The 21,910-nt window shown below is 47.8% G+C and overlaps 1 protein-coding gene across 2 annotated transcripts; it reads left to right on the forward strand.

Annotated features, from left to right (window-relative positions):
* Positions 1 to 201: 201 nt before the first annotated feature.
* On the forward strand, positions 202 to 21,901 carry TUBGCP6 (tubulin gamma complex component 6). Of its 2 annotated transcripts, XM_080939379.1 has the most exons (25): positions 202 to 1,203; positions 2,435 to 2,598; positions 6,265 to 6,475; positions 10,569 to 10,742; positions 11,703 to 11,824; positions 12,583 to 12,658; positions 12,817 to 12,926; positions 13,229 to 13,320; positions 13,810 to 13,949; positions 14,332 to 14,481; positions 15,556 to 15,637; positions 15,726 to 15,814; positions 15,890 to 16,005; positions 17,344 to 17,482; positions 17,718 to 17,789; positions 17,963 to 19,454; positions 19,671 to 19,729; positions 19,868 to 20,021; positions 20,113 to 20,281; positions 20,361 to 20,502; positions 20,711 to 20,905; positions 20,984 to 21,116; positions 21,191 to 21,404; positions 21,492 to 21,691; positions 21,773 to 21,901. In XM_080939379.1, the coding sequence occupies exons 1-25, from the start codon at positions 463 to 465 to the stop codon at positions 21,862 to 21,864; spliced, it is 5,328 nt and encodes a 1,775-aa protein (XP_080795505.1). In that variant the 5' UTR covers positions 202 to 462; the 3' UTR covers positions 21,865 to 21,901. The 2 variants fall into 2 exon arrangements, 1 of the variants encoding a protein (XP_080795505.1); XR_013975584.1 differs by lacking the exons at positions 21,191 to 21,404; positions 21,492 to 21,691; positions 21,773 to 21,901 and having other exon boundaries at positions 20,764 to 20,905.
* Positions 21,902 to 21,910: the final 9 nt, after the last annotated feature.

The raw sequence follows: 21,910 nt of genomic DNA on the forward strand, positions 1-21,910 counted from the left end.
CTGAGTTTATTTTCCAGCAAATTATCAGACAGGTTAGGCCCTAGTCCTGAAAGCTGAGGCCGCGGCCTCGCCCCACCTGCGACCGCCCCGATGACGCATTTCCGGTGCGCCCCTTGGTGTTGTTTGCCGTCGCATGGGTGTGACGCCAGAGCGGCGGGAGTCCCAGTTCAGGCGTCCTGGATTTGCAGGCTGGTCGTGAGAGGCACGCGTTCGGTCGGTAAACTTGTCATGGTTCGGGAAACCAGGGACAAGTGCCGGGTGCCGGCTGAGCGCTGGGAGGACGCGGCGTGTGACCTCTTGCACTGCGAAACCTGAGTCGCGGATGCCCAGTTCCCGGGTTTGAAGAGACGAGCGCTTGGCTTTTTGGCTCTGGCCCACCTGCGGTCGCTCTGGCTTTTGAGAGCGTGAAGTGACTCCTAGGTCCAGAGTTTATCAGTGGGCTAGGCTGAAAAGAGAGTGGATATGGCCAGCATCACCCAACTGTTTGATGACCTCTGCGAGGCTCTCTTACCTGCTGCCCAGGCTCGCCCGGGCCAGCGCAGCGTGAACAGGAAGAGGGCAAAGCTGAGCCTTAAGAGGGTAGCCTACAATGCTCTTTTCGCGAATCTTTTTCAAGAGGACATTCATCAGCGGCAGCCTGACTCGTCAAAGCTCCCTGTGAAAAACAAGGTCCTCATGCTGTCCTTCGATTTGAGGGTGGGAGGCTTGGGGCCAGAGGCTGATCGTTTGGAGGAGCTTGTGGAGAAACTTGAAGCAGCCCCCGACTGTCCTTTTGTGGAGGTGGGATCAGTGTTGGACCTCTTAGTTCAGCTGGCAGGAAGTGGCCCACCTCAAGTGCTGCGCAGAAAACGGGATTACTTCTTTAATAACAAGCACGCAGGCCGAAACGTACCCTATAGCGGCTACGATTGCTATGACTTGAGTGTGTTTGAAATGGATGTTCGGTCACTTATCTCTGGGGAGGAGAATTTGTGTCATAACACGGTCCAGGAAGCGCTTCAGGTGATGGAGGCTGCACCAGGCACTGGCCTGCCCACCGTTGGGCTCTTCTCAATTGGTGACTCTTGTGGTGACAGGTTTGAGAGAGACACGAGGGTCTCACTCTTTGGTGCACTTGTGCATAGCCGCACATATGACATGGATGTGCGACTGGACCTGCCCTCTGTGCCAGACAGCGCTGACTTCTCTGGACTGGCCATCAAGGTAATATTTCTTTCCCCTTCAGTATTCCCAGAGGTTTGGAAAATACTTTTACCTGGCGGTGAGGTGATGCTGGCAAGCTCCAGTCCAAGCATCAGGTAATCAGACAGCCATGAGGTAGGGGTACTGGTGAGGACTTGCTGGCATCCTCTTGCACAGGGATGTGCTAGCTGCTCACTTGCAGGCAAAAACCAAAATGTAACTTTTCCATCTTTTCCCTCAAGAGCTTGTTGTTAAGTCACTTCTCTAGGGCTGTTAGTTTAAAAAAATCAGATTAATTAAAATGAAGTGAAGTCTGTTCTTCAGCTATAGAAGCCACATTTCAAATATGCCTGGTATGTATACTTTCTGGTGTACTTCACTTGTAACATGAGTTTCCCCACCTCCAAGTCACTGAGTAAGTTGTCATTGTCTCTTGTATTTTATTACTTTGTAAATTTTGTTAGGAGGACAAACTATTGCTTCTCAGTTTTGTTTGTTTGTTTGTTTGTTTATTTCTAGAGACAGGGTCTCTCTGTGTAACAGCCCTGGCTGTCCTGTATTCTCTTTGTAGACCAGGTCGGCCTCGAACTCAGCTCTTCCAGCCTCTGCTTCCTGAGTGCTGGGATTAAAGTACCAAAGTCTGTCCCTCAGCTATTATCACTTTTATTTTCTAAATGAAATATTTATTTTTAAGTCTAAATGATGGTACAGCAGCATCTTGGTGTACATAAGTTTCTCTAAGTTTAGTATAATTTCCTTTTTCTCCTGAGTACTGAGGGGTTGGAATGGGTAGGGACAGGGTTTCGGTGTAGCTCATGCTGGCCTCAAACACACGGAGATCCTCTTGCCTCAGCTCCAGAATTATGTTTTATGCTATTTTCTGTACACTGAGGCCATGCTGTATGATAAATAAAAAATTAAAACCTTGCGTTTTGGGTTAGATCATTTTGCAGCTCAGTCTGGTTCCAGACTCAATTCTACTTTGACTTCAGTGCTGGGATGAATGACAGGCACGCACCACCACACCTGCCTAGGAACTGATAGTGGATAATTTAAATTCTATATGTGATGTACTGCAGAGAGGTGCAACGTGGAATACATAGGAACTTGAGGGAAAATAGACTACTTTGCTAGGTCTGCCCCCCTCTAGGGAATAAGTGGATGTGGAGAAAGTTCTAGAGTGTTCTATCACACTTAATAAATGCATACAGAAAGAGATGGATAGCGAATTGCTTTTCTCTGTGTTCTCCAGGTCCCACAGATTGTGGATCAGTGGGAAGATGAAGGTTTCCAATCAGCTTCCAATTTAACTCCTGACTCTCAGTCTGAACCAAGCATGACCCCGGATTTGGACCTGTGGGAAGCTGTGCTCACATATGAAGCCAGCAAGCGGAGGTGCTGGGAGCGCATTGGATGGTATGCGACCTTTTCCTTGCCTTTACATGTACTGTGCCTTTGCCCCATATCCACAGCTTACTTGGAACCCCAGGCAGTTTGTTTGTAAAACATCAGTGTTGAGGTTAAGAGGCTGTACAATCTCGTCTGACTCCTGTGAGGTGAAAGAAGCAGAGGGGAAGGAAACACTCCCACCCGTCACCTCAGTGGAGTCAACTCTGTGAGTTATCTCTGCAGTTCATACTTACTCAGTCTTTCTTTCCACGAGGACTGTTAGACAAGTGTTCTAGAGCAGCTAGTGGGCTGTGTGGTCAGTGCCTGAGAAATGATCCAAGAAACTTATTCACGAGTAGAAGCACTGGGTGTGGTGCCTTCTGCTGGTAAATCATCAGCCATAACAGCCTTCTCCTTAGTGGCTGATACTGGCTGAGCCTGGAGCCACATACTCTGCAATATCTGGTTCAGGGTTGGGGTCTCTGTCTCAGTACCTCTCATGATCTGAGTTGGTACCCTTTGGAAACACTCAGAGTGAGAATCGAGGATGTATAGTTGACAGACATTTGTTCACACCCTTTATTACTCAGTCTGGGAAAACAGATGGGAAGCTCTGAAGTAAAAAGTTAGGGCCAGAGGAGTCATGTGCCATCTGAGGTAGCCTCCGGTGCCCTGCAGGGTCTCTTGAGAGGAGCATATGGTCTGGGGCAGTGATAAAGCCTTTTTGTGTGTAGGACACTGCTCCTAGGAGAGGAACTTTCCTAGCTGTGATCATAAGTGCTATTTTGTTCGCTCATGGGAAGGCCAGATTTTTGCTTTGTAGCTTAAATACCAACAGGTAGTTGTCTTGTCTTTCAGAGCCCTCTCTGTCCTGTAACTTCACAATAAGGTTTTGGTTCTATCTTGTGTATATAAAGCAAGTGTTCCTCCTATCTGCCAATCCCTTACATGTTGAGAAATTGATCTTATAGCCTACTGCTCTCATTTATAAATATTTATAGTGTTATTCATCTGTGACTTTTCTGGGTCATTGTTTGGGAGGCATAGTCACTTAGCAGCTCATTTGTCTTCCATTGTGAACACACTTCATCCTTTGGTGTTCTCCAAAGCACTCTGGCAGTGTTTCCTGCAAGGAGGACTGTATTCCAAAAGTGTGGTTTGAAACAGGGTCTTGTGTTGTTCAAGCTGGTCTCAAGATCCTGAGCTCAAGGATTCTTCCTACATCAGCCTCTCAGCAGTTGGGTCTATACATAAGCATCACTGTCCCTGGCATCTGAGGAATTCTAATGGAGGGTCTTAAGATGAAGAGCACTACCGGTAACCAGGAGAAAGAATAGAAATAAGATTTGATCATTCACAGGCTCTGGGGTTACATGGTCCACCGAGAGATTAGTCATAGCAATCAAGAAAATGGGGCTGAATAGATGTTTCAGTGGCCAAGAGGACTGGCTGCTCTTCCAGAGGACCCAGTTTCCAGCAACCACATGGCACCTCACAGTCCTCTTTAACCCCAGTTCTAGAGGATCACATGTCTTAGTCTACTCCACGGGATCCTCCATACATAGGCAGCACATAAACACACACACACACACACACACACACACACACGAATGAATATTAAATTTTAAAAAGGACCTGGCAGTGGTGACGCACACCTTTAATTCCATCAAGCAGGAGGCAGAGTCAGGTGAATTATATCTGAGCTTAAAACCAGCCTAGTCTCTAGAGAGTGAGTTCTAGGACAGCCAGGGCTACACAGAGAAATCCTGTCTTCAAACAGACAAACAAACCTAACATCAACAAAACAAAACAAACGAGGAAAAGAAATCAAGAAACGGGGCTGGAGAGATGGCTGGTAGTTGTTCTGGCTGTTCTTCACACCCAGGTTCAATTCCCAACACCCATATGACAGACTGTAACGAATGTCAGAAGAGGATCTGATGCCCTCTTCTGGTCTCTGAGGGTAAGGGGCATACACAGACATACATTCAGTCAAGCATCATGTATATAAAATAGAAAATTTAAAAAGAAATCAAGAAATTTGTGGTGGTAGGAAATAATGGAATAATGTCTTTGTTGGGTCCATAGCTTTGTTTAAACAGGTTTTCCATGGGCAGTTTGTTATGTAGGACAGAGTCTCACTGTGTAGCCCAGGGTGGCCTTGAATTTACTCTAGCCCAGGCCGCATAATGGCTAATGGTTGGGTTACTCCTTGAGGAATCAGTTCCACCACCGCAAGGGAGTGCAGTGTGGGATAGCATATAGAGATGCACCGTGGAATGCAGTGTGGAATAGCATATAGAGATGTACCGTGGAGTGCAGTGTGGAATAGCATATAGAGATGCACCGTGGAATGCAGTGTGGAATAGCATATAGAGATGCACCGTGGAATGCAGTGTGGAATAGCATATAGAGATGCACCGTGGAGTGCAGTGTGGAATAGCATATAGAGATGCACCTTGGAGTGCAGTGTGGAAGAGCATATAGAGATGCACCGTGGAGTGCAGTGTGGAATAGCATATAGAGATGCACCGTGGAGTGCAGTGTGGAATAGCATATAGAGATGCACCGTGGAATGCAGTGTGGAATAGCATATAGAGATGCACCGTGGAGTGCAGTGTGGAATAGCATATAGAGATGCAGTGTGGAATGCAGTGTGGAATAGCATATAGAGATGCACCGTGGAATGCAGTGTGGGATAGCATATAGAGATGCAGTGTGGAGTGCAGTGTGGGATAGCATATAGAGATGCAGTGTGGAGTGCAGTGTGGGATAGCATATAAATGATATAGAGATGGTCCAGTGGTTAGAGCACTGACTGCTCTTCCAGAGGTCTTGAGTTCAATTCCCAGCAACCACATGGTGGCTCACAACCATCTGTAATGGGATCTGATGCCCTCTTCTGGTGTGTTTGAAGAGAGTGACAGTGTACTCACATACATACAATAAATAAGATTTAAAAAATTATTTATTTGTTTTATGTGTAAAGGTGTTTTGCCTGCTTGTATGTCTGCGTGAGAGTGTTGGATGGATCCCCTGGAATTGTAGTTATAGAAAGATGTGAGCTACTGTATAGGTGCTGGGAATTAAACCCAGGTGCTCTGGAAAACCAACCAGTGCTCTTACTGCTGAACCACCTCAATAGCCCCCATTTTTTTTAAATTTTAAGTTAGCATGTAAAATGTTTGTTTTGTTTTGAAACAGGGTTTCTCTGTGTAGCCATGGTTGTCATGTAACTCACTCTTTAGACCAGGCTGGCCTTGCCTGGCTATCAGTAACTTTAATTCCAGGTCATCTGATGCCCTCTTCTGGCCTCTGTAGGTACTGCATGCATATGGTACACAGACATGTAGGCAAAACACTCATACGCCTAAAATAAATATTGGGACTGCAGAGTTGGTTCAGTAAGAGTACTTGTTCTTGTAGAGGACCTGGGTTCAATTCGTAGCACCCACATGGTGGGTCAAAATCATTTATAACTCCAGTTCCTCTGGCCTCATATATAGCACACATACACAAGCAGCACACAAGAAGAATACACTCTGTGTGAGCCTGCCCTTGTCGACCATGCTGCTCTGGGGACCTCAGGGAATTTGCCTGAGAAACTTACTTGCAGCCTGGGGAAAGCACACCTGGCATTCGGTCCATGCTGTCCAGTCTGTTCACCCCTTTCTCTTCTGTCTTCCTCAACAGCCCTCCTGGTCACCGAGAAGAGCCTTACCTCACTGAGGCAGGGAGGGATGCCTTTGACAGGTTCTGCAGGCTCTGTCATGGAGAACTACAGGCCCTCAGTGGGGGCCTTCTACAGGCCCCGAAGCCTGTGCTGGTAGCGGAGAGCGAGCTGGTGAAAGACTCACTGAATGTTCTGCTGGGCGTTGTTTCTGCCACATTTTCCCTTTGTCAGGTGAGAAGGGCTCAGGGCCGTCACAGATCAACCTCTATGGGATAGCTTCCCCGGGCATGCTCAGCTTGAGATGCAGTGCCATGAGTGGCAGGGAAGGCTGCTCTGTTTAAAGACAGCCACAGGTTAGACTGGTAAATTGCTGTTAGAATTCTTGCCAAGAATGTGAGAGGCTCTGGGTTTAAACCCCAGTATTAGAAAACAAAACAGGAATGTTAAGAGTGTTATGACTTGATGATGCCCTTTACATCATTGAACAAAAGATGCTCCTGATCAATGAAATAACAAAGTATTCCATTTATTCCCTCTTGCCTCCCGGGATGAGAGTCAAATATGTTCTGTACGTGTGCCCAGTTGCACTGTACCAGTTATTGGAAGAGTCATCCTAGTTGACAGTGATGGCTCATACCTGAAAGCCCAGCATCTGGGAGGCAGAGGCAGGGCATAGCAACTTTGAGGCCAGCCTAGGCTACATAGTGAAACCTTATATCAAGAAGAAAAAAAGAAAAGAAGCTTAAGACTCCCTCATGCCTTCTGCCCCTTTACTTTTTTTTTTTTAAAGATTTATTTATTTATGTATATAAGTACACTGTAGCTGTCTTCAGACACAACAGAAGTGGGCATCTGATCTCATTACAGATGGTTGTGAGCCACCATGTGGTTGCTGGGATTTGAACTCAGGACCTCTGGAAGAGCAGGCAGTGCTCTAACCACTGAGCAATCTCTTCAGCCCTGCCCCTTTACTTTTATGTGCTTATTGGTTTACTGAGAGAACATTTACCTAGGCTAGTTTTGAAATACTGATCTTCTGCCTCTACCTTCTGAATACAAAGCTTTCCTCTCCTCTATTCAGTGAGCATGCCATCCCTATTGAGAGTTTGAGGTGTATATGGTGACACATAATTTAATCCCACCACCTTGGGTGTGAGACAGGAAGATCAGGGTTCACTTTTTGTCACCTAGTTCTGACCAGCTTGGGCTGCATAAAACTCTCTCAAACCAAAAATAGGCCTGGGAAGATAGCATAGTAAAGTGATGAGAACCCGAGTTTTAATCCTCAAAGAGAACCCACATAAAAGTGCCTTGAGTCCAGTACTCAGGAGGCAGAAGCAGGGCACATCTCTGAGAGTTCAGGGTCAGCCTGGTCTGTATAGTGAGTTCCAGGCCATACAGAGTTACACAGGGAGACTCTCAAACAAAACAAAACAAACTGGCGACAGTACTGTGGAGCAAGATGGCTCACCAGTTAGAGCCAGTTTACCAACCTAGCATGTTGGTACATACCTTTAATCTCAGGACTCAGGAAGCAGACATAGATGTCTATGAGTTTGTGGTCAGCCTGGTCTACCTAGAGAGTTCTAGGACAGCCAGAACCACACACACACATATACTACATATAGACACGTAAGAGAAATAACTAGGAAATAGAAAAGCCATGAGAGTGTGTTTCTGTTCTGTTCCATTAAGCTGTACTGGAGGTTTGAATGGTCACCACTAGTTTCCTGCTTACACATGCTAGGAAAACCACTGGATCCAAGTATTTATTTAGGAGACAGGGTAGCCCTGGGTCACTCTGTAGACCAGGCTAGCCGCCTAGAACTCACAGAGATCTGTCTGCCTTTGCCTGTTAAGTACTGGAAATAAAGGCACGAGCCATTACCTCCTGGTTGAGTCCAGGACTTTTTAGTATTTCTAGTTTTTTAAAGTTCTTTTTGTGTGTGCTGTTGTTTGTATCAAACATGAGTTTGCTGTCTGCATGTATCTATGTACACAGGTACCTGGTGCCTGTGGAAGTCAGAAGGTAGTAGATTCCCCTAGAACTGCAGTGACAGGTGGTTGTGAGCTGTCATGTGGGTGCTGAGAGCCTGACCCAGGTCTTCTGCAAGACTAGTAAGTGCTTATAACTGCTGAGCCATCTTTCTAGCCCCCCATTATTTTTCTTAAACTGTCAAAACACATATAACACAGAAATGACTAGTGTGCCCTATTACAATGTTATGACTGCAGACTCACTGTTCAACTTCTTGTAGGTAGATTTCTATGTTTTAGAGTCAGTTTTGTAGCTGTATATGTGTCTAAGAAATTTTGCACTTGATCTGGACTATCTAATTTGTTGACATGCAATTGTGTGTGTGTGTGTGTGTGTGTATTGTGTGTTACTGGGAATGGAACCCAGGGCCTGCCACATACTAGTCAGGTTCTCTACCAATGAGCTACATCCCAGCCCAGATTTTTTCTTTTCAAATTATGTTTATTTACTTTGGGGGCATAGACATGTGTCACAGTGTGCATGTAGAGGCCAGAGGACAGCTTTTGGGAGTTGGATCTTCTACCGCACGAGTCCCGGGAATCAGACTTAAGTAGGTCATCAGGCTTGGCAAAAGCACTTTAACCTGCTGTCTTAGGTTTTCTGTTGCATCTTGGGGAGGAAAGGGTGTATTTGGCTTACACTTCCAGGTAGCACAGTCTATCACTGAGGGAAGTCAGGGCAAGAACTCAAGTAGGGCAGGACTCTGGAGGCAGGAACTGAAGCACAAGCCGTGGAGGTGTGCTGCTTACTAGCTTGCTGTCCTGGCCTATGTGTCCTGCTTTCTTATACCAGACCAGGGGTGCTGATACCCACTGTAGTCTGGGCCCTCCCACATCAGTCATCAACCAAGACACTGCACTACAGATTTGCCCACAGGCCACTCTGATGGGAACATTTTCTCAGTTGAGGTTCCTTCTAAAATGACTTTAGCCTGTGTAAAGTTGATATAAAAATTGGCCAGTATACCTGCTGAGCCATCCCACTGCTTCATACTTTTTCTTACTTTTTTTTTTTTTTTTTTTTTTTTTGAGACAGGGTTTCTCTTTGTAACAGCCTTGATATTATGGAACTTTCTAGACCATGCTGGCCTCAAATCACAGAGAAATCTCCCCACTTCTGTCTCCCAAATGTTGAGATTAAAGGAGTGCACCATGCCCAGCAATAATTGTTACAAATAAGCCTCTGTAGGACAGGCTGGACTCCGCTGGAATTACCAGGATGTTCATATGCCCAGTTTATAATTATTTGTTGTTTTGCTGGTTTGGGAACTGTCTTGTGGGTGCTGGGAATTGAACTTGAGGCCTCTGAAAGAGCAGCCAGTGCTTTTAACTGCTAGCCATCTCTCCAGCCTTTTATTGTAATTTCTTGAAGTAGACAGTGTGGATGTTGATATATATTTTACAGTATAGCCATTTACTGTTAAAATTTTTGTTCTGAATGCTGTTTTCATTGTACCTAATTCTTTGAGTTGTTCCGAGTCCTGTGAGGTTACTTCTTTCCTCCACATTTAACTATAGCGTAGGGAGTTTGCAATGTTAAGACTTTGAGAGTTTTTGGGACACGATCTTTGGATCCAGTACCTTAGGGCTAGCAGGCACCTTCCAAGAAAGCTGTCCATGTGTGTCTCTTTTCTTCTTTTTTAAAAATATTCGGTGTATATGTCCGTATCTGGGTGTATGTTTGTGCACGTGAGCACAGTATCTGGAGACCAGAAGAGAGTGTAGGGTTCTCTAGAACTAGTGTTGTGGGTGGGCAGTTGTCAGCCACGTGATGTTGGTGTTTGGAACTGAACTCAGGTTCTGAAATAGTGCTCCCCTACCCCTGCTCCTGTTTTTATTGTTGAGACAGGGTTTCTTGTAAACCAGGCTGGCTGGCTTCCATGTCAGAGATCTGCCTTCTGCCTCCCGAATGCTGGACTTAAAAGCATGTGTCACCACACCTAGATTGTGTGTTTCTGTGTCACTATATATGTGCATGAGTGCAAGTGCCGGAAGAGGGTGTCAGATTCCCCGGAGCAGAGCTTAAAGGTGGTTATGAACTGCCCAACTTTAGTACTGGGAACCAAACTCAGGTCCTCTGCAGGGTTAATACACAGATGTTCTCTTACTGCTGAGCTATCTCTCCAGCTCCTTGGCTTCTGTTTTGGTTTCAGAACTTGCTGTTTGTGTGCCTTGAACTTGGGGGAAATTTGGGGATTTTGTGTGGCAGGTGGGAACATGGATGGAAAGAAGTGGGACCACAGTAGGGTTTGGTGTCTGGCCTCTAACTCCTCCCTCTTCCCCGTAGCCGACTCAAGCCTTTGTAGTGGAGCCGGGCGTGCATGTGTCAGGTGCATCTCCTGAAAGCATCAGCAGCATCCTCTCCGAGGTGGCCGAGTATGGAACCTGTTACACACGCCTGAGCCACTTCTCTCTGCAGCCTGTTGTAGGCTCCTCGTGCAGCAGAGGCCTTGTGTTCCAGGTATGCCTTTGGAGGACCGTGGACCTTCACAAAGAATCAAGGGTTCAGAACTCCTGAGTCCAAACCTCTTAAGAAGCTGGGTGTCTTGAGATTGCCTTACTTCATCTGTTAACCTTTTGTCATTGTGTTTAGGCAAAGGCAGAGGGAGGCAGGTGTGCACAGTTAGGGAAATTTGAGGGCAAGGACCAAGTGCAATGAGGTGGGTAAGCCAGATACCTGCTCTGCATAAGCCTTAGTGTCTCGTATGGTATGCAGCAAGGTGTGTCTCCTGTCTTAAGTTGATTCTTGAGGTACCCAGGATTTTATGTTTACTGAGAGATTTGCAGCTGGCTGTGTGCTGGTAGACTCATACAGGATCTGGGCAGCCTGGGCAGGTGAGGACAGGTTATTGGAGTGTTGTGCAGAAAAACATGGGCAGGTATCAGGGAGGGTGGGTGCAACTTAGGAGGAGCTGGCCCCTTCAAGCTCTGATGTGTGGTTAAGTCAGTAGCCGAAGGATGGAGGGACTACTTCACATCAGGTTTTAGGAACGTATTAGGGAAAACCTTCCAGGCAGAGGAATAGGCAGTGAAATCCCTACGAGGACCAGAGGCTGCAGATGGTATAGCATGGGTCTAGGGGAATCCATGAAAGGTGAGACTGTGGTTCCTGGTTTTCTGTCATGTAGGCAAGACAGGCCAAGGTGGATGGACAGGATTTTTTTCTGGGGTGACTCTGTCTCAGTGTGATGCAAGGGGGCAAAACTGTATTTGTAGCAGATCCCTAACCCTAACCTATGTCCTCCAGTAAAGCATCTTTCTCTCAGTTGGGCTTAAGCCATAAATTCCCATTGCTTGAAAAATTGGGCCACCAAGCTATGGCATTGAAGCACAGCTCTTTTCCAGCTTGGCCATGTCCTTCGAAGCCCTGAGTACATGACTCTCTCCATGTTCCAGCTGCCCTTCTCCTCCTTTTCCCCAGGCCTTCACCAGCGGCCTTAGGAGGTACTTGCAGTATTACCGCGCCTGTGTTCTCTCCACTCCACCTACCCTGAGTCTCCTCACCATTGGCTTTCTCTTCAAGAAACTGGGCCGGCAGCTCAGGTGAACCTTAGCACAGTGGCCTTGCATGGGCTTCAGGAGCAGATGTGGGGCTTTCAGGGCAGTGAAGAGCCAGCTCTGCTCCCTGTCAGGGAGGGCCCAGAAGAATAGCCCTTGATTATCGGAACAGTTAATGCACAGCTGGTCACTGTGCCATGTAATGAATTTGTCTGCCTGCAACAGTGGCCTTGTTGGTCCCAAGGCTTTCTGCCTAAATAGTGCTGCAGGGGAAGGATGGCAGTGGACAGTCTCTGGCACTTGTGAGCTCATTAGTAAATAGCCAGACATAGTGTCTCTTGGCAGGTGCTATCCACTGAGAGAAGTTGAAGGTGGCAGATCTTATGAGAGGAAATGTACCATGCAGCAAGGAATTGGGGGGGTCATGTGGAACACAGACTGCCATGGGGTAGAGAGGGTGAGGGTTCATGAAGGGAATTGGTGCTCATTGTAGTTGACAAGGTGGCACAAAGGCAGAAGTGTCAGATGGTACCATAAATGTCAAGTCAAGTCAAGGATGAGGGGGGGAGGCGGGCCCACCCGTTGAGTGTGGATGTGTCTGTGCCATCTGGGAGGACAAGCACAGAAGACAGTGCTGGGTAGGGGTCCAGCACGGTGCTAAGGTGCATGTTGTGGGTACAAGTAGTTTTCAAAGACTGTAGACCAGTCACTTAGAAAAAATGAACATTTAGCTTGCTCAATCTGATCTGGTCCTTGGGACCCTGAGCTCCTGTTACTTGCTCTGATCCAGTTTCTGTGTCCAGGTACTTGGCTGAGCTTTGTGGTGTTGGCACTGTATCCCTCGTGACCAGTGGAGAACCCAGGGCTGTGTTCCCTACTGTGAGTCCTCCCTCCCTTCCTCCAGTGTGAGCTTGCAGGCCTCCCTTGAGTATTCTTGTCAAGTGTGGTGGTGTGGTCTGCTAGCCATATTGCCTAGTCAGGCAGTGTGCCAAATATTACAGTGGCTGTGTACCCATCCTGATTCTCACTGTTTGTAGGGAGTGAAGCTTCTGTCCTACCTCTACCAGGAAGCACTAGATAACTGCAGTAATGAGCACTATCCTGTGTTGCTGTCCCTACTGAAGACCAGCTGTGAGCCCTACACACGGTAGGTGGTGAGTGGTATGTGCTGGCCATACCTGCTCTCCCTATAGTGGGTGGAGGAAGGCTGCACTCAGACTAGATATGTATCTGAGTTTCTGTTATCCAGGATGCACTGAGTGCGCTGGGGAAGCATGCTGGAAAAGGGGCCTATTAGGTAGGAGACCACACACACCCATAGCTGGCAGTGCCTCATTCTACTCTAGGGACTGGCCACACTCACCTCGCAGCACTCCACACTTGCCGAGCTCTCCTCTTTCCTCTACACCCCCACCCCACGCCACCTTCTCGTATTCCATTACCCTGTAGGTTCATCCATGATTGGGTGTACAGTGGAGTCTTCAGAGATGTTTATGGGGAGTTCATGATCCAAGTTAACCACGAGTACCTCAGCTTCAGAGGTAAGTACCCACTTACTGCTAGGCTGTGCCTATCAGGTTTTGGACCCAAGGACAAGGGAGTAAGGTGTATGTTCTACATATCAAAGCAGACTTGGTCTCCAGGTTCTCCCAGCATCCCTCAGTTCCTACCTGGCATACCCTGAAGCTCAGGACCTGGGCTGCCCTTCCCCCAGAGGTTCTTCCTAATACAATCTGGATATTTTGGTCTCCCCCACCGTCTTCTTTCTCTCTCTGCATGTACTCTTTCTTTCTCTCTCTTCCTTCTCTCCCCTCTTTCCCTCCCTATGATGACTTCTCTGGCATTCTTCCTTGGGGCCAGTGAACTCGCCCACCTGAGAGCAACTTTTCAATAAATCTGCATTTAATATAATCTAATCTGGTTTGAATTGGCTCATTTCACTGGCAGAGAAATAAGTTATCAGTGCCCTCTGCCTGGGATCAGGGCTTTTATAACTGCAGATCATCATTTTCTATTCATGTTCTGTCCAGACAAGTTTTACTGGACCCATGGCTACGTGCTCATTTCCAAAGAGGTAGAGGACTGTGTTCCTGTATTCTTGAAACACATTGCTCATGATGTGTATGTCTGTGGGAAGACCATCAACCTACTGAAGCTCTGCTGTCCCCGGGTAAGCTGTGGCTGTGGGTGGTGGGGGAGGGGCTTGTATACAGTGGGAGGTTAGGTCTGTCCAGGGACTGAGTCTGAGTGGTAGGTGCTAATGTGTTTGCTACCTTAGTCTTCTGTATGACAGATAAGATAGATCGAATGCTGCTCCTCACTGTCTGACTCCACCTTGCTGTAGGTTGCCCCATACATGGTATCTCCATTGTTGGGGTACTTGCTCTGTGGAGCCATCAACAGTTTCAGCTACCCACAGACTTAGGAATAAAATTTTCAAGGAAAAAAAATAGCTGTCTGCATACATCACTGAAGACTCAGTAGCAAGGTGGTGCTTGGTTCTTGTTTCTGTTCTTGACTATATACTCACTGAAGCCCTTCCTTTTTGGCAGCATTACCTTTGTTGGTCTGATGTCCCTGTCCCTCGGATCTCGGTGATTTTCTCTCTTGAGGAATTGAAGGAGATTGAGAAGGACTGTGCTGTCTATGTTGGGCGGATGGAGAGAGTCGCACGTCATAGCTCGATCAGCAAGGAGGAAAAGGTACTTGGATGCAGGGCTTTGGGCTTTCTCTGTACTTCCCTTCACTTCTGGAGGTTCTGGGGACCTCCCTTACCCCAGGGATGGGCCAGTGCCAATGTGGACAGCTTCTCATGGCCTGGTGTCCAGTGGGCAGTCAGGCAGACTAAGGAGCCAGAGGACTGAATGTGGGCAGTGAGGCTGAGTGGACTAGATGTGGCCATGCTAAGCAGAGTAGTTGTTCTGATGTTTCTGTCCTGATAGTATGTTTAGGTTAGGACAAACAAGCTGCTTGGCTGTGTGTCAAGGAAAATCTCAACAAATCTGACGAGTGATGTCCTTTTTTTTTTTTTTTTTTTTTTTTTTTTTTTAAAGTGAGCAGCTTTACCAACATGGGTGGGTTCATCTGGAAATTCTAGGCAGCAAGGCTTAAAAATTTTTTTACTTGAGTAGCCTTTACAAATACTGGGTGTGTGCCTAGACGCAGCACCCTAGTGCTCCAGTACACTCCAGAAGTGACTGGCCAGGGCCAATCTCAAGAACTTTTTCTTGGCTTGGTGTCTAATGGGCATCAGGAGAGACCCAGACAAGGATAGATTCAGAAGTCAGAATGCTCCATAAGCCCTTCATTTATCTGTGGTACACAGTCACCTCCTGTAACTCTTCCAAGTCAGAGGTCTCCCTTTTCTCCCATCTGTGGTGAAGCATCATCACCTATGAACATTCTGTGGAGGTTGGGAAGGGTATCTGGTTTTGTTTTGTTTAAAGATTTAATTATACATTATAATATATATCTAATATGTAATATTATATATATATATATATATATATATATGTATGTACACTGTTGCTGTCTTCAGACACACCAGAAGAGAGCATCCGATCCCATTACAGATGGTTGTGAGCCACCATGTGGTTGCTGGGAATTGAACTCAGGACCTCTGGAAGAGCAGTCAGTGCTCTTAACCGCTGAGCCATCTCTCCAGTTCGGGAAGGGTATCTGTTAGTAGTGACCAGAATCATGTTTTGGATAGCCAGTTGTCTCCACACTATCCTAGAAGGGACAGGGTGTTAAAATGTTTTGCTTATTGTCTTTAGGAACTACGTATGGAAATTGCGAAACAAGAACTAATCGTCCATGCCCGCGAAGCAGCATCGAGGGTCCTGAGTGAGCTGAGTGGTGAGTGCAGGTTCAGGTCTTTCTTCACTGTACTGGGGCCTCTGCTGGGCTCTGCACCACTGCATATGCCTCTCACCTTCTCTTGAAGACCGGCAGATGTCAGAACAGATGGCTCTGGACACGCGGAAGCGAGAGCAGTTTCAGCGACTAAAAGAACAGTTTGTGAAGGATCAGGAGGTGGGTCGTCTGGGTTCTGGGTGGTTCTGGGATCTGGAGTCCTTGACTTGGCAAATGATGCTGTGTGTTGTGTAGCGACGCCTGGCAGCCAGACAAGAAGAACTAGATGATGATTTCAGCTATGCCCGTGAGCTTCGTGACCGGGAGAAGAGGCTAAAGGCCCTGGAGGAAGAGCTGGAGAGGAAGACCAGGTAGGGCTGAATGGCTGCAGGTCCCATAGTGCTGGTTTGAACCTAATGATGGTTATTTTACTGTCTTTTTTTCTCAGCCCCAAGGGATCAAGGCCCCAAGGTTGCTAAGCTATTGCTCTACCAATGAGCAGCATCCCTAACTTGTTATTTTAGGTTTTAATCTGAAAAATCAGAAATATGTCAAGACAGAAAAATTAGTCTACTAGATCACGATGCTGTCCTGGGCTAAGGAGTTAGAGCTCTTAGGCTGTGTTCTGGGATCCAGTCCTAATACAGTGTCTTTGATGTCTTGACTGTCTATTAATGTTATTATTATTATTATTATTATTATTATGCTATAGAACCAACTTTGGACCTTGTACATGCAAGCAAGTACTCTACTATTGAACCATATCCCCAAGATTTTGCTGTGTGGCCAGCTGGCTTCAAATCTGCAATCCTCTGTCTTAGCCTTTCTAGTGCTGGGATTACAGGTGTATGCCACACCATACCTGCTCTGCTGTGATTTGCTTTTTTTTTTTTTAAAGATTTATTTAGGGGCTGGAGAGATGGCTCAGTGGTTAAGAGCACTAACTGCTCTTTCAGAGGTCCTGAGTTCAATTCCCAGCAACCACATGGTGGCTCACAACCATCCGTAATGGGATCTGATGCTCTCTTCTGGTGTGTCTGAAGACAGCGACAGTGTACTCATATATAATAAATAAATAAATCTTTTTTTAAAGAATTATTTATTATATTATTATTATTATTATATATTATTATTATATATTTATTATATTATTATTATATTATTATTATTAATTATTTATTATATTATGTGAGTATGTACTGTTCTAATAAGAGGAAAACCAGGCATGTTTCTGACCTGTGGCCCGCCACATTGGAGATGGCTAATTGGGCCTAGATGTCCAGCAATTGAAGGGTCAGAATCCCTGTTTTGCTTTGGTTTTGTTCTTTTTTGTCAGTCTCCAGTTCTCTTGCATTTGAACTTGCAGAATGGGGAGATGTCTATTTTCAGTAAAGAAAATGGGGCCTAGTTCCAAAGGGCTGGTCCTCAGCCACTGTTTATTCTCTTGTCCCTGTGTGTAATGTCTAGTTTTCTTCTGATAGTTTGTCCTATAGACAGTTGTCAAATCCCACATGGGCATATGTCCATTGGAGCCTTTAAGCCTGGTGGGCAGCCTTCCCTGGGAATCTAGTCTGTTGTGAGGAAGATGGAGGACCTGAGTCTGGGGAGGGAGCCTACTTGGAGAACCATCCTAGCCTGAGTATATGCCAACAAGATAATACAGAGAGTGGTTGTAGTAGAGACCGTGTCCTCTCTGCATGTGGTTTCAGGCAGGCGCTGGTTGACCATTATAGCAAGTTGTCTGCAGAGGCAGCTCGTCGAGAGCAGAAGGCTCTGTGGAGGATCCAAAGGCATCGGCTGGAAAGTGCACGACTTCGTTTTCTCCTAGAAGACCAGAAGTGCATTCAGGTATGGCAGTAGTGTTAGCTGCCAGCTCTTGCACCCAGTTATGTACTCTTCCATTGGGGGACAGATGGTACTTGCTGAGGCTCAGGCTTCCAGCCAAAGCTGGACAGTGTGAGTGGGCAGCAGGGCTAATGGCATATGTGATGGGTGAGGGGTGCTGTGTGAAGGCTGTGTTGTGTGCCAGCCCTTCTGGTCTCTCTACAGATCTTTTCTCTTTTCATGTTGGCTTGAATTTCAGGAGATGCTGAAAGACATGGAGGCTCACCAGCCCCAGGAGCCACGGAGTGTGTTCCCAACCACGTGCTCTCAGGTAATAAGCTCTAGCAGGATTTTGGGATTCCTGCTGGGTCTCTGCATTATATGCTTTGGCTTGGTTGTACTTAGGTCTCTCAGCACTTAGTAGGTGTTGACCACTGTTGCTGAGCTCACCTTGGGGAGTCAGGGTTAAATGACTGGGGGGATTCAGTATGCACTGTGTTTCAGGTCACATCTCCAGGTCCTGAGCACGAAGCTGAAGGCCATGGCTGTGATCCAGGATCCACAGAGCTGCATTGGGATTGTCTAAGCCTGCCATGTGCATCAACACCATCGGTCCTCAAGTCAGGAGCTGGACAGGCAGAGGGAGCTGGGCCGTTCTCGACTGCTGTCAGCATTACAGACTTTCTACCCATGGGCTCTGGAGATGAACAGCCTGTGGATGACATTGGAGCTCCCTTCTTAGAGGTGGCTCTGCAGACCATTTGCTCAGACCTATCCCCTGTAACAGCAGGTGGCCCCCAGCCTATGCAGCCAGAGTATGATTTCAATACCATACTCAGGCCAGCTATAGCTACTTCCTCTTCTCCAGGACCCTTCCAGGATGTTCAGAATAGTGTGGACAGTGAAAAACAGCATCTACTGGGGGATATGGCCACAAAAGTAGATTCATGTGTCCATGACATTCAAGAGACTTTGCCTTGCCTACATCCACTCAGTCATGTCACTCCTGCAGAGGGCAGCCTCCAGCCTATGGGCCAGCTCCTTGAACACAATTCTGAGACTACTGTTCTTACAGAGAGCCATGCTTCTGGAATGGCTCTTTGCCAGCAACTTAGCATTTCCAGACACGTGTCAGATGCCAACATCAAGGTGGGGGATTATATGTCAGATGTGGCTCTTCCTCGGCCACGGTGGAACATCCATGGACATGCGTCAGAAGCCAACATTGGAGTTGGGGAGAATATGTCCAGTGTGGCTCCTTCTCGGCCACGGTGGAATGTCCACGGACATGTATCAGATGCCAGCATTAAGATAGGGGAGAATGTGTCAGACGTGGCTCCTTCTCGGCCACGGTGGAATGTCCACGGACATGTGTCAGATGCTAGCATCAAGGTAGGGGAGAACGTATCAGACGTGGCTCCTTCTCGGCCACGGTGGAATGTCCACGGACATGTATCAGATGCCAGCATTAAGATAGGGGAGAATATGTCCAGTGTGGCTCCTTCTCGGCCACGGTGGAATGTCCACGGACATGTATCAGATGCCAGCATTAAGATAGGGGAGAATGTGTCAGATGTGGCTCCTTCTCGGCCACGGTGGAATGTCCACGGACATGTATCAGATGCCAGCATTAAGATAGGGGAGAACGTATCAGACGTGGCTCCTTCTCGGCCACAGTCGAATGTCCACGGACATGTATCAGAGGCCAGTATTAGGATTGAGGAAAATGTATCAGATACAGATCTTCAGCCACATGGGTGTGCTCAGCCTCCCTTGATTCTGGAGGAGCTCTTGCCAGAAGTTGAGCTTGACCTTTCCCATCAGTGTCCCCCTGCTCATGTGTCTCAGGCAGTTCTTTGTGTGGAAGCACAGAGCCCTGAAGAAATGAAGCCCACCATCTGTTCTAGCTTTGGCAGTACAGAAGAAGTTAGCCTACAGACCAAGACCCTTGAGGCTGAGCCTAGCGCACTGGGAAATGGCGCCCCTGAAGAGAAAGGTCAGAGTGCAGTGCTGGTCAGGGTGGGGCCATGGCATACTGGAAAGGCAGTGCTACTCTGTCCTCTGATCCTTGTCTATCAGCCTGGATCGAGTTGCTGCTGGGGGCGGGGAGGGGTGTGTGCTGGAGGGGTTTTCTGGGCCAGTCTCACTAGGTCTTCTGAAGCAGACACTGGTTACTAATGGCCCACCTATCCATTATTTTCTGTTTATTTAGGCCCAGGGAGGAGTAGGGATGCTGAAGACCTTTCTTCATGTTTGCCTTCAAGCTCACAGGTCAGGGGAGTATGCATGGAACGTCACCACATGGGGATTCATATGACCATTTCTTTCTCAACACAAGCAAAGTGGGGCAGGGGACAGAGTAGTGTACTGTGTAAGGATTCAGTTCTTTAAGGTTGGCCTTTTTTTTAGGAAGACACAGCTGTCCCCAGTAGCCCAGGTCCTAGTGAGGAGGTATCAAACTCAGACGCTGAGGCCAAACGCTGGAGCAAGGAGCAAGCCTATTTGGCAGACCTCACCAAATTATACCACCTGGAGCAGTACCCAGACAGCTATGAATCCATGTGTAAGTGGGCCAGCTACAGTGGGCAGGTGGAGGTTATGAATGCTCTAGGTCAGTATCCTAAGCTTCAGCAAATCTGTTTTGTTTTCCACAGCAGAGCCTCCTGTGGCTCACCTGGTACACCACATGCTTCCCAGGGCCTTTGCTTTCCCTGTTGACCCCCGAGTTCAGTCAGCAGTGGATGAGACTGCAGTGCAGCTAAGTGAGCTGCTGACGTTGCCTGTGCTTATGAAGCGTTCCCTGATGGCACCTCTGGCTGCCCAGTGAGTTCCTCCACCTGCCCCACTGCAGCGACCTGCCCTGCCCTGCCTGCCACCCTAACTTCCAGCTCTCCCTCACCAGTGTCAGCTTGGTCAACAAAGCTGCAGTTGACTACTTCTTTGTGGAGCTGCACCTGGAGACACACTTTGAGGCACTACGACATTTCCTGCTGATGGAAGATGGAGAGTTCGCTCAGTCCCTTAGTGACCTGCTCTTTGAGAAGGTAGCTCTAAGACATGCAGTTGGGATCAGGCTGGCCAGTGGAGGTGTTGTGGGTAGGATGTGAGTGGCTGCTGGCCTCAGGCCCACCCAAATGTGTCATAGTCCCTAACAACAGTGTTGCTCGGGCAGAACTTGGGTTGCTGGGCAAATAGGGCGGGGCGGGGCATAGACCTGGGACTCCTTGAAACATTTTCTCTTGACTTCCTTAGCTAGGGGCTGGGCAGACACCTGGAGAGCTGCTCAACCCATTGGTCCTTAACAGCATCCTGAGCAAGGCACTGCAGTACAGCCTCCACGGGGACACCCCACATGCTGCCAACTTGTCTTTTGCCCTCAAGTACCTGCCTGAGGTGTTTGCCCCTAATGCCCCAGATGTGCTGAGCTGCCTGGAGCTCAGGTACAAGGTCAGCAGTGTCCTGCCATGGGTGTATAGGGGAGGTGTATTCTAAGGTTGTATGTACTAAGTAGGGCTTCCTCAACAGGTTGACTGGCCCCTCAACATTGTTATCACGGAGAGCTGCCTGAACAAGTACAGTGGCATCTTCTCCTTCCTGTTGCAGTTGAAACTCATGATGTGGACACTCAAAGACATCTGCTTCCACCTTAAGCGCACAGGTGAGGCATGATCTGAGTGCATCCTTCCTATGGGTGGCTTCAGGCGGCTGCATAAGCTCTTTGTTCTTCCGTAGCCCTAGTGAGCCACACAGCTGGCTCAGTGCAGTTCCGACAGCTGCAGCTGTTTAAGCATGAGATGCAGCACTTTGTGAAGGTCATCCAGGGCTACATTGCTAACCAGATCCTGCATGTAAGCTGGTGTGAGTTCAGAGCCCGTCTAGCTGTAGTGGGCGACCTGGAGGAGATTCAGCGGGCCCATGCTGAGTATCTGCACAGGGCTGTTTTCAGGTGAGGCAGGCAGGTACCTGGACTTGGGTGTGCCCTGGTCAGTCTGGTCAGTGTGGGCAGACCACCAGCAGCTCTACCCTCCTCTAGGGGCCTGCTGACAGAGAAGGCAGCACCAGTCATGAACATCATCCATAGCATCTTCAGTCTGGTGCTCAAGTTCCGAAGTCAGCTCATCTCTCAGAACTGGGGCCCAGCTACTGGCCCCCGGGGTGCTGAGCACCCCAACTTCCCACTCATGCAGCAGTCCTATAGCACCTTCAAGTACTACTCCCACTTCCTCTTCAAAGGTAAGCCCTCCTTTTGGGCTGGGCTGCTGGGGTGGCCAGGTACAGGGTAGGCAGGAGCCTGAGAATTGGATGCCTTTCCAGTAGTGACCAAGCTGGTGAACCGAGGCTATCAGCCCCACCTGGAAGACTTTTTGCTTCGTATCAACTTCAACAACTACTACCAGGACTCCTGAGGACAGACAGGATCATGGTGATGTACTCCCATTTTACCTGGATGGC

This window comes from Micromys minutus (genome assembly GCF_963924665.1).
Source record: "Micromys minutus genome assembly, chromosome: 27".
NCBI lineage: Eukaryota > Metazoa > Chordata > Mammalia > Rodentia > Muridae > Micromys > Micromys minutus.

What these genes read in the sequence shown, in the direction of transcription:
- TUBGCP6 (XM_080939379.1), top strand. Translation starts at nt 463, where the DNA reads ATGGCCAGCATCACCCAACTGTTTGATGACCTCTGCGAGGCTCTCTTA. An exon ending in GGTCCTGAGTGAGCTGAGTG is followed by an intron (nt 15,638 to 15,725) that starts GTGAGTGCAGGT and finishes CTTCTCTTGAAG; the next exon opens with ACCGGCAGATGTCAGAACAG. An exon ending in TCCCAACCACGTGCTCTCAG is followed by an intron (nt 17,790 to 17,962) that starts GTAATAAGCTCT and finishes ACTGTGTTTCAG; the next exon opens with GTCACATCTCCAGGTCCTGA.